General features: G+C 45.5%; 1 protein-coding gene across 1 annotated transcript in view; it reads left to right on the forward strand.

Annotated features, from left to right (window-relative positions):
- The first annotated feature begins 5138 nt into the window (after positions 1–5138).
- Positions 5139–12364, forward strand: part of LOC119970485 (solute carrier organic anion transporter family member 4C1-like) — a 265140-nt gene continuing 257914 nt past the window's right edge. The window contains exon 1 of the mRNA XM_038805185.1: positions 5139–6311. Coding sequence (XP_038661113.1) covers positions 6098–6311 — 214 coding nt within the window. The 5' untranslated portion in view covers positions 5139–6097. The remainder of the gene's footprint in view (positions 6312–12364) is intronic.

Consider the following 12364-nt stretch of genomic DNA (forward strand, 5'->3'; position numbering starts at 1 on the left):
GAAACACAGGAGAGCCCACAAAGTAGTATAGCATTATGGCCATTTTCTGGTGGGGAAATTGAGCTGGAGAGAATTTGGTTGCGTTTCAAGCTTGAAAGGGAATTAAAAAGAACAGAAAAGGAAATGTAGATGCAGCAAAAAGAATCAGTTGCAGCAAAATGAAAAAGAATTGGAGATGCAGCAAAAAGGAAAATAAATGGAGATTGAAATGAGGAGGTTGGAGTTAGAGAGAGAGGAAAAAGCAAAAGAGAGAGGGTTCCAGCTTAAGGTGCCGGGAATTAGAAGGGAGCAACCGGGAACTAGAGGGGAGCTTAATCATAGAATGGAACCCAGTGGGGATCTGTTTAAATTTATACAGGCCCTTCCAAACTCAAAGAGAAGGAGGTAGAAACCTTTTTTGAGAAAATAGCAACCAAAATGGAGTTTTGGCCAAAAGACAAGTGGACATTACCCATGCAGAGTAAATTGACACGGCGGGCACAGGAAGTTTATGCTTCCCTGTCAGAAAGGGTGTCTAAGAATTCTGATGGAGGTAAAAAAGGCTATTCTGGGTGCATGTGAATTGTTTCCCGAAGTATACAGGCAAAAGTTTTGTAATCTATGAAGACAGCCAGGACAGACGTATGCTGAATTTGAAAGGGTGAAGCAGAACAATTTTGATAGATGGGTGCAAGCATTGGGAGTTGCAACTATCTATGAGTCTCTGAGAGAGATCATTCTCTTAGAGGCATTTAAGAATTCCCTTCTATGATAAGAACCTATGTTGAAGCCCAAAGGGTGAAAACTGCTAGACAGGCAACAATTATAGATGACGATTATGAGCTGATCCATAAATTGAAACCTTTGTTCCATCACCCCCATAATTTTGAAAAGGATAGGAGTGGGAGAGGGAAAGGATGACAAAGGGTCACCTGGACTTGAAATGTTAGCTCTTTTCTCTCTCTACAGATGCTGCCAGACCTGCTGAGATTTTCCTGGATTTTCTCTCATATCTCCTTATGCAGCTTTGTGTCATTTTTTGTTTGATAAAGCTGTCCTGTGGACATTTCATTATGTTAAAGTTCCTTTTTGAATATAGGTTATTGTAACATACATTTGCGAAGTTGCTGTTGACTTTGAACTACCATTCAAAAGGTTCAGGTTCAGATCTTGGGTCCAGATTAATGTAATTACTTGTGATATGCTGCTAAACCTTTGGATGCCAACTAAGCAGATAGCTGGAGTATTTTGTAATAATGGAATTAGTCATCAGCATGTATACTAGGCACAACCCAATAAAAATACCCAGCAATTAACATTGAATGGCTTTTGTGGCAACTATTAGAAACATAAAGCTTAAAATGAGAAAAGGATATTTTCTGCTCAAGCTGACCCCTTTATAATGCATACGTGATCACCTGAACTCATGGACATAAATCCTCTATCTAGAGCTCGTCATTCTTTTCCTAACTCTCATGCAAAGTTGCCAGGCCACACCATTATTACCCTTCCTACCAGAGGAATAAAACAAGAAAAAAATGTTTCAGGTAAAGGAAAAATATTAAGCTGGGTAAATAACACAATCAATGATCCTCCAAAGTAATATTTTGTTTTACCAACTTTCTAGAAAAATGTGAAAATGATGGCATGATGCCAATATTGAGAATGTTGCACAGTAGACTATTAAATTAATTTTAAAAAATAAATTTGGAGTACCCAATCCAGTTTTTCCAATTAGAACATAAGAACATAAGAACTAGGAGCAGGAGTAGGCCATCTGGCCCCTCGAGCCTGCTCCGCCATTCAATGAGATCATGGCTGATCTTTTGTGGACTCAGCTCCACTTTCCGGCCCGAACACCATAACCCTTAATCCCTTTATTCTTCAAAAAACTATCTATCTTTACCTTAAAAACATGTAATGAAGGAGCCTCAACTGCTTCACTGGGCAAGGAATTCCATAGATTCACAACCCTTTGGGTGAAGAAGTTCCTCCTAAACTCAGTCCTAAATCTACTTCCCCTTATTTTGAGGCTATGTCCCCTAGTTCTGCTGTCATCGGCCAGTGGAAACAACCTGCCCGCATCTATCCTATCTATTCCCTTCATAATTTTAAATGTTTCTATAAGATCCCCCCTCATCCTTCTAAATTCCAATGAATACAGTCCCAGTCTACTCAACCTCTCCTCATAATCCAACCCCTTCAGGTCTGGGATTAACCTAGTGAATCTCCTCTGCACACCCTCCAGTGCGAGTACGTCCTTTCTCAAGTAAGGAGACCAAAACTGAACACAATACTCCAGGTGTTGCCTCACTAACACCTTATACAATTGCAAAATAACCTCCCTAGTCTTAAACTCCATCCATCTAGCAATGAAGGACAAAATTCCATTTGCCTTCTTAATCACCTGTTGCATCTGTAAACCAACCTTCTGTGACTCATGCACTAGCACACCCAAGTCTCTCTGCACAGCGGCATGCTTTAATATTTTATCATTTAAATAATAATCCCGTTTGCTGTTATTCCTACCAAAATGATAACCTCAAATTTGTCAACATTGTATTCCATCTGCCAGACCCTAGCCCATTCACTTAACCTATCCAAATCCCTCTGCAGACTTCCAGTATCCTCTGCACTTTTCGCTTTACCACTCATCTTAGTGTCATCTGCAAACTTGGACACATTGCCTTTGGTCCCCAACTCCATATCATCTATGTAAATTGTGAACAATTGTGGGCCCAACACAGATCCCTGAGGGACACCACTAGCTACTGATTGCCAACCAGAGAAACACCCATTAATCCCCACTCTTTGCTTTCTATTAATTAACCAATCCTCTATCCATGCTACTACTTTACCCTTAATGCCATGCATCTTTATCTTATGCAGCAACCTTTTGTGTGGCACCTTGTCAAAGGCTTTCTGGAAATCCAGATATACCACATCCATCGGCTCCCCGTTATCTACTGCACTGGTAATGTCCTCAAAAAATTCCACTAAATTAGTTAGGCATGACCTGCCCTTTATGAACCCATGCTGCGTCTGCCCAATGGGACAATTTCTATCCAGATGCCTCGCTATTTCTTCCTTGATGATAGATTCCAGCATCTTCCCTACTACCGAAGTTAAGCTCACTGGCCTATAATTTCCTGCTTTCTGCCTACCTCCTTTTTTAAACAATGGTGTCACATTTGCTAATTTCCAATCCACCGGGACCACCCCAGAGTCTAGTGAATTTCAGTAAATTATCACTAGTGCATCTGCAATTTCCCTAGCCATCTCTTTTAGCACTCTGGGATGCATTCCATCAGGGCCAGGAATTAAGGGGCAATTTAGCATGTTCAATCCACCTACCTTGCACATCTTTGGGTTGTGGGGGTGAAACCCACGCAAACACGGGGAGAATGTGCAAACTCCACACGGACAGTGACCCAGAGCCAGGATCGAACCTGGGACCTTGGCGCCGTGAGACTGCAGTGCTACCACTGCGCCACCGTGCTGCCTTAATTCGTTGACCAGTGTATTATAAGTTTCTTTATCTGGATTATTTCAGATTTCTGTTTTATATCTAGGTTCATATTTATTTTGTCTATTTTTTCTATCATTTGTCTTTCATAGCTTTTGTTATGAAACAATGTAGGAGTATTTTTTTTATTGTGCCCTATTTTTGTCCTTTTCTCAATTTAAAATTCTTGGCTGATTATCCTTTTAAAAAACTTTTGCACCAATTTTGTACCAAGTAACTGATGTTCTTCAGTACTGGTCAAGACTGAGTGGTGCACCTTTCCCTTTTTGTCACCTATTTGAATTCATACACAGGCTCTTGTAATGAAAATGAAATGAAATGAAAATTGCTTATTGTCACAGGTAGGCTTCAAATGAAGTTACTGTGAAAAGCCCCTAGTCGCCACATTCCGGCGCCTGTTCAGGGAGGCTGGTACAGGAATTGAACTGTGCTGCTGGCTTGCCGTGGTCTACTTTCAAAGCCAGCGATTTAGCCCTGTGCTAAACCAGCCCCTAGCTGGCTGGATAGGGGCCTGCAGCCCCTCTCTACTGGCTGCAGGAATTGCTGATTAGATTAACAATGTAAGAAGTCTTACAACACCAGGTTAAAGTCCAACAGGTTTGTTTCAAACACGAGCTTTCGGAGCACGGCTCCTTCTTCAGGTGAAGAAGGAGCCGTGCTCCGAAAGCTCGTGTTTGAAACAAACCTGTTGGACTTTAACCTGGTGTTGTAAGACTTCTTACTGTGCTCACCCCAGTCCAACGCCGGCATCTCCACATCATAGATTAACAATGTCAGTGAAAATAAAAAAAAGAAAAGTTACCCCTGGGAACTGGTTTGGCAGTGGCAATGTAAGCAAGAAATTAGCTCATGAAGAAGTAATCTGATGAAGGCCAGGTGAGGTATTTGGTAGATTAATTGCAATTTGGAATATAGGGATAATTTGGGATGCACAAATTGGTCACAGTGATGAAGAAAAGTAGGGAAGATAGGGGAAGGAAGCAGATTTAATTGAGGAAAAGCAGAAGGGGGCTACCACAAACAACTTTCTTCCACTTAAATTTAAAGGAAAGGTTCGTCACATTGTGTGGAAAATTGAACAGGCAGTTTGTGATATGGAAAGGGAATTTAGTGATATTCTTTCCTTTCGGGCGATTTTGGAATAACATGACGGAATTGTTTTTATGAACTGTATTTTTGGTAATTCACAACTAATTCAGTTCTACTGTAAAAAGAGGGGAACTCACAAAGATATAACTCAGGTCAATCGCTGATGCTTGGCAACAGGTAACCAATCTCGGTTTCACCTTCAAGTCTGGGTCTCTTGTTGTGGACTCCGCCTTGTTTTATGGCAGCTGCCTGTCTGCCCTTCCCTCTGCGGGAAGAAAGGAACATTATGAATAAGATTCGCGATCAAAAGATCAGCCCAACTTGTTGCCAACAGGGGTGCTGATGTTATTGTTAAAGGGCCGTGAACCATGAAGCGAGCTCAGTGTGGCAGCTGCTATGACTCCCAGCGGCCACACCCATCACCTCAGGCTCCCCTCTCTCACAACCGCAGCCATCTCCTGGCGCCCGCCGCCCTGTACCCCGTGCCCCCTGACCTGTGCCCCGTGCCCCCCCTGACCTCTCCTCTGCCAGGCCTGGCGCTGCTTTTAGTCCACAGCCCGATTCTCGGTTTCTTCAACAGCTCAAAGCCTAACTGGAAACTTTGGTTTTATTCTATTATTTTCAGTTATAGACTCCACGCATCTTTCTTTCTGCCTCTCACTAAGTTCGGAATATCTATAATTGGTGCCTTTTTCACCTACTTCGTAACTCAATGAAATACGATTTTCTAATATGCGTATTATACAAGTGAGGGGCCATTTAATCCTTTTAAAGCCGATTGATGTGCGCGGAGGTATTTATTTCTGTAATTTCCTCGTCACTACGCCTGGTCGCCTTCCTGCACCCGCTGTTTCTGGCCCACATTCGTTTTTTTACCACTTGAACTTTTCTACAATACCAGTAATTTTTTAATGGTATGAAGCTCAGTTCTGAATGGGTTAAACTTCAATGAAGCAACGCACAATGGACTTCCTGCCTTTCCAGAACTTTTAAGTGCAGAAATCCACGAATTTGAGCACAGAAATTGACTGAATGTTTACTCTGAATATCAGATTTTTATATGAAAAGAATGGACAGTGACGATTGGATGGAAATATATCTCCCATAGATTGAATATTTTGCAAGTCAGATATTTGCTGGCATTTGCATTACTCTTAATCGCAATGTCAGCGTGCTGATTGGATTAACTACAACTTGTGTTCCGCCTCTACTTGATGGAAGGAAATGCAATACTGAATATCACTCCTGGGCAGAAATGACCTGACTTTACAACCAGATGGATTGCAAACACACTGACTTTTCTGTCAGATAGAAACAATCTTTCTTATTTTGCAATCAGCTGGCAGATCTGGAATTTACTGTATTGAAACCAAGCAACGTCCTGAAAAGGAATCAAATGATATATATGAAAGGACTTCAAAGGTTTATATAGTTTATTCACGGTGCTCTGACTCCTGCGAAATTTTAACTGACAGTATTGGTTTAACATAATTGATTAACAAAATGAAAAGAGGAACGGATAATCCAACATTTATCCCTGATAACAAGGGAAATGTATCACACAGCTCAAAATCTAAACCAGAAAAAATGGAAATCGCTGAGGAAGAATTTGAGGAAGGACCATGTGGTTGGGGAACATTTACACCAAACAGCCTTCAGTTCTGCAACAACGCCAAAGGATATTTACTCTTTTACAGTCTGCTGGGTATCATTCAAGGTAATTTTTACAATTTTATCTTGCTTCTTTTCTTAGATTCGTGCTGAATCTGGCCTATCATTAAAAGGGAAAAAACTTAAATCTTTAAAAACTTATAATATAGACATGCGATAATATCACATACCATTAGGCAGCACGGTAGCATTGTGGACAGCACAAATGCCTCACAGCTCCAGGGTCCCAGGTTCGATTCCGGCTTGGGTCACTGTCTGTGCGGAGTCTGCACATCCTCCCCATGTGTGCGTGGGTTTCCTCCGGGTGCTCCGGTTTCCTCCCACAGTCCAAAGATGTGCAGGTTAGGTGGATTGGCCATGCTAAATTGGCCTTCATGTCCAAACAAAAAAAAAGGTTGGGTGGGGTTACTGGGTCGTGGGGTGGGGTGTACTTTCCAGGGGCCGGTGCAGACTCTATGGGCTGGGTGGCCTCCTTCTGCACTGTAAATTCTATGATTCTATCATTGGAATGTATTGTAATCACTTAGTTTTTCTCTTTACTATGACGATTATAGCCCTACTTCTCATCTTACTTAAGCAAAGCAAATATGTTGAAGTAGCTTAAATCTGAATGTTCTTTTAATTAGCACCAATTAACCAGCAGGCATCGGGTCAAATAATATTTGGGGAAAATTGGTTTCACATCTAATCTCTCACCCAACCATTTTTGTTTGGACATTAAGGGCACTTTAGCATGGCCAATCCACCTAACCTGCACATCTTTTAAAAAAATATATTTTTATTCTCCTTTTTCACATTTTCTCACAAATCTACACCCACCAACAATAAACAATAATCAGTAAAGAATATGTCAATCCCCATATCAATAACAACGATCCCATCCTCCCACCAAACCCCAAACATTAGCCCGCATGAACAAATGACAAAAAGGAATCGGGAATCACCCATAGTAACCATTACCACACACAGTGCACCCCCAACCCTCCCAACCACCCCCCAACTAATGTTTGATGTTATCCAGTTCTTGAAAGTGCATAATGAATAACGCCCATGAATTGTAGAACCCCTCCACCCTTCCCCTCAGTTCAAACTTAATCTTCTCAAGAGTCATGAATTCCAACAGGTCTCCCCGCCATGCCAGGGCCCAGGGTGGAGAGGTTGCTCACCAACCCATCAGGATCTGCCTTCAAGCGATCAACGGGGCGAAGGCTACAACATCTGCCTCTGCACCCGTTTCCAACCCCGGTTGGTCCGACACCCCGAATATGGCCCCCCGAGGGCTTGGGTCCAGTTTCACGTGCACCACTTTAGAGATTACCCCAAAAACTTCCTTCCAGTAATCCTCCAGCTTTGGACAGGACCAAAACATATGAATGTGATTTGCGGGATGCGTCCGCAACATTCACACATATCTTCTCCCCCTTCAAAGAATAGGCTCATCCTCTCCCTCGTGAGGTGTGCTCTATAAACCACATTCAGCTGTATCAGCTCCAACCACGCGCACAAGGAGGCTTTCACTCTCCGGAGCACCTCACACTAGAACCCCTCCTCCATATCCTCCTCCATATCCTCTCCCAACTCGTTCCTCCCATTTTGCTTTGATCCCTTCCAGTGGTGCCTACTCCTCTTCCAGAATAATCATTCTTTCAATCTCTCTGAAAAATGCCTTTGGCAGGAAAATCGGCAGGCATTGGAAAATGAACGGAAATCGCGGCAACACGTTCATTTTAACCACCTGTACCCGACCTGCCAGTGACAGAGGGAAACCATCCGACTCCCGGGTAACCTGAACCCCCAGGTATCTAAAGTGGGCCCCTGCCCTACGGAATGGCAGCCCCCCACCCCTGCCCCCACCCCAGCTCCCACCCCCAACCGAGGCACCACAAAATACTCACTCTTGTCTCGATTTAGTTTGTACCCCGAGAAAGACCCAAACACCCGAAGCAGCTGCAATATTCCCCCTATCGACACACTCTGTTCCGACACATATAACAGCAAGTCATCGGCGTATGATGACACCCTATGCTCTACCCCCCCTGCACGATTCCTTTCCATACCCCCAAACTTCTTTTTTTTAAAATAATTTTTATTGAAATTTTTACAAAATACAAAATATAAACATCTTAACTCTATTAACATACAACCGTGGTAACACCTCATGAACAATACCCCCCAGCTTCAAGAGCAACTTCAAACAAAAGGAAAGAACAAAAACAAAGAAAAAGAAAAAAGAAAAAACATAAAAGAGAGAGATAGCACCCTCCGCAAACCCATGTGCACAGTTCTCCCTCCCCCCAATCCTTATCCCCCCCCCCCCCCCTCAGGGCAAATTTCACCCTCTCCAATTTAATGAACCCCGCCATATCAGAGATCCAGGCCTCCACGCTTGGGGGCCTCGCATCCTTCCATTGGAGCAAGATCCTCCGCCGGGCTACTAGGGACGCAAAAGCCAGAACACCGGCCTCTATCGCCTCCTGCACTCCCGGCTCCACTGCATCCCAAAAATTGCGAGTCCCCAGCCTGGCTCGACCCTGGATCCCACCACCCTCGACACCGTCCTTGCTACCCCCTTCCAAAACTCCCCCAACGCTGGGCACGCCCAAAACATATGGGCGTGGTTCGCTGGGCTTCCCGAACACCTAGCACACCTGTCCTCTCCCCCGAATAAACCTGCTCATCCTCGACCCAGTCATGTGGGCCCAATGCAGCACCTTGAACTGTATGACGCTAAGCCTCGCACAAGAAGAGGAGGAATTCACTCTCACCAGGGCATCCGCCCACGTCCCCTCCTCAATCTCCTCACCCAGCTCCTCTTCCCATTTACCCTTGAGTTCCTCCACCGAGGCCTCGTCTACCTCCTGCATTACCCGGTATATGTCCGAAATCCTCCCTCCTCCGACCCACACCCCCGAGAGCACCCTGTCCCGTACCCCACGTGGGGGCAACAAGGGGAACCCCTCCATCTGCCGCCTGGCAAATGCCCTAACCTGCATGTACCGAAACATGTTCCCCGGGGGGAGCCCAAACTTCCCCTCTAACTCCCCCAAGCTCGCGAACCTCCCCTCCACAAACAGGTCCCACAACCTCCTAACCCCTGCCCTGTGCCAGCCCAGAAATCCACCATCAATGCTCCCTGGGACGAACCGATGGTTCCCCCGTATCAGGGCCTCCATCGAGCCCCCCATTTCTCCCATGTGCCGTCTCCATTGCCCCCAAATTTTGAGGGTAGCTGCCACCACCGGGCTCGTGGTATACCTCGTTGGAGGGAGCGGCAACGGCGCCGTTACTAGTGCCTCCAGGCTCGTGCCCACACAAGACGCTGCCTCCATCCTCTTCCACGCTGCCCCTTCCTCGTCCATTACCCACTTATGCACCATCGCTGCGTTGGCCGCCCAGTAGTGCCCACAGAGGTTGGGCAACACCAGCCCCCCCCATCCCTGCCTCATTCCAGGAACACTCTTCGAACCCTCGGAGTCCCATGCGCCCACACAAATCCCGTGATACTCCTGTTGACCCTCCTAAAAAAGGCCTTCGGGATAAGGATGGGGAGGCACTGGAACAGGAACAAAAACCTCGGGAGCACCGTCATCTTGACGGACTGCACCCTCCCCGCCAGTGACAGCGGTAACATATCCCATCTCTTAAACTCCCCCTCCATCTGCTCCACCAATCTTGTGAGGTTGAGCTTGTGCAGGGCCCCCCCAACTCCCCGCCACCTGGACCCCTAGGTACCTGAAGTTCTTCCCTGCCTGCTTCAATGGGAGCCTACCAATCCCCTCCTCTTGATCCCCCGGATGCACCACAAACACCTCACTCTTGCCCAGGTTCAACTTATACCCCGAGAAACCCCGAATTCCCTAAGAATCCTCATCACCTCCGGCATCCCCCCCACCGGGTCCGCCACATACAGCAACAGGTCGTCCGCGTACAGCGACACTCGATGCTCCTCCCCACCCCGTACCAGGCTCCTCCAGTTCCCTGACTTCCTCAGTGCCATGGCCAGGGGCTCAATCGCCAACGCGAAGAGACCCCCAAACTTCTTAACGTGGTGGACAAAGGCTTAATTATGAGTGCAAACAGCAGGGGGAACATGGTTGAGAAAAAAGTATCTGTGTGGACACGTGCCCTCGGCTCCTTATATAGTAGCTTTACCCAGTCTGTCATGTGAGTGTACCTTTCATAAATGGGTGTTTATAAATGGGTGTGTACACAAATATCTGCAGTGAGAGTACCTTTAAGAAATAGGTGTTTACTACTGCAGTGATATCAGAGAGTTGGTGGAGCTGGGCTGTCTGTCAGCTTTTTACTTGTGTATTAGGCTGTTTGCTGCAGGGTGTGTTTTAGTTTTGTGTTTGGTGTTGGAGCTGAAGCCAGACCAAGCAGGTGTACTTCTGTTCTCTCTGCCATCAAAAGACTACCTCTTGATCAGTTGGTGAATTCAGAATTATAAATGTTTTCAGTAGTGACTTTAACCTGATGTGCTTCTGATAAAGGTTTTGATTTTCCGTCGTATGGATGTTAAAAAGGGAAGCTTAGAGGTTTACTTAGTGTCGTAGTCTTTGGGGGTTGTATTTGAATTAATGGTTGCTAAGATGTTCACTGTATGTTTTAAAAAGGTTAACTTAAGTTCATAGAATAAACATTGTTTTGCTTTAAAAAATACTTTTCAATTTCTGATGTACCACACCTGTAGAGTGGGCCGCGTGCTCCCCATTCCAGAATCTGATAAAAGTTGTGGGTCAGGTGAACTCCATGATACACTTTGTGGTTCTCTAAACTCTGGCCCATAACAAGTCCACAAATCTTGGTCCAATCCCAAACCGCTCCAGAACTGCCATCAAGTACCCCCATTCTAACCGGTCAAATGCCTTCTCAGCGTCCAATGCCACAACCATCTCCGTTTCCTTCCCCTCCGCCGGTCCATAACCACGTTCAATACCCTTCTAACATTTGAAAAGAGCTGCCTCCCTCTCACAAACCTCGTCTGATCTTCACCTATCACCTTCGGGAGGCATTCCTCCAGCACCTTCACCAATACTTTCACGTCCAGCTTTAAAAGTGATATGGGCCTATACGACCCACACTCTGTTGGGTCCTTATCTTTTTTAAGCAACAGGGAAATCGATGCCTGCCCCAAAGTTTGTGGCAACATCCCCTTCCCTATCACCTCCTCAAACATCCCTACCATCAGGGGTGCCAGCTTATCCTTGAATTTATTATAATATTCCACCGGAAACCCATCCGGCCCTGCCACCTTCCCCGACTGCACCCTCCGAGTTGCATCTTTTATCTCCTGCTCCACTATCGCTCCTTCTAGTGTAGCCCTGTCCCCCTCCCCTAATCCCAGATACTCCAGCCCATCTAGAAATTTCTGCATCTCCCGGATCTTCGCCATGTGCTAACAGTATAGACTGGTCAGGATCGGCATAGGTCTTCAGTTTAATCTAACATAGTGTCGACCCACAGTGAAAGTATGTTCAACAGTTCCTAGCTTAATAAAATAGTGTTGTACTATTTCAAGTGTTGGTAGCCTGTATGTGTTACTGCTAAGGTAAAAGCAGTCTCCACAGATCCAGAGTACCCAACACATCATGGTACCAGTACGTGATGTTAGAACTTATTAGACCTACCTGCAAGTGATCTGCCTTCGACCAGCAATTAGCCATCCTGCAGAATGGACAGCTTCTGTCCCCCACCGCCGCTCCGCATCACCGGAAACCTCGGGGCCAACTGGAAAATCTTCAAACAACGATTCCAGATTTACCTTGAAGCCACAGACCTGGAAGCTGCTTCAGACACCAGGAAGATCGCTCTCTTCCTCTCCACGGCCGGGGACCACGCCATCCACATCTTCAACTCTCTCACTTTTGCTGATGGTGAAGACAAGTCAAAATTCAAGACTGTCCTCCTCAAATTTGACAGTCACTGCGACATCGAGGTGAATGAACGTTTCGAGCGCTATGTCTTCCAACAGCGTTTGCAGGGTAAGGATGAACCTTTTCAATCCTTTCTCACCCACCTTCGCATCCTTGCACAGTCCTGTAATTACGGGTCCACCATCCGACTCCATGATACGCGACCAGATCATTTTTGGTGTTC

Source organism: Scyliorhinus canicula, chromosome 8 (assembly GCF_902713615.1).
Source record: "Scyliorhinus canicula chromosome 8, sScyCan1.1, whole genome shotgun sequence".
In the NCBI taxonomy this organism is placed as follows: domain Eukaryota; kingdom Metazoa; phylum Chordata; class Chondrichthyes; order Carcharhiniformes; family Scyliorhinidae; genus Scyliorhinus; species Scyliorhinus canicula.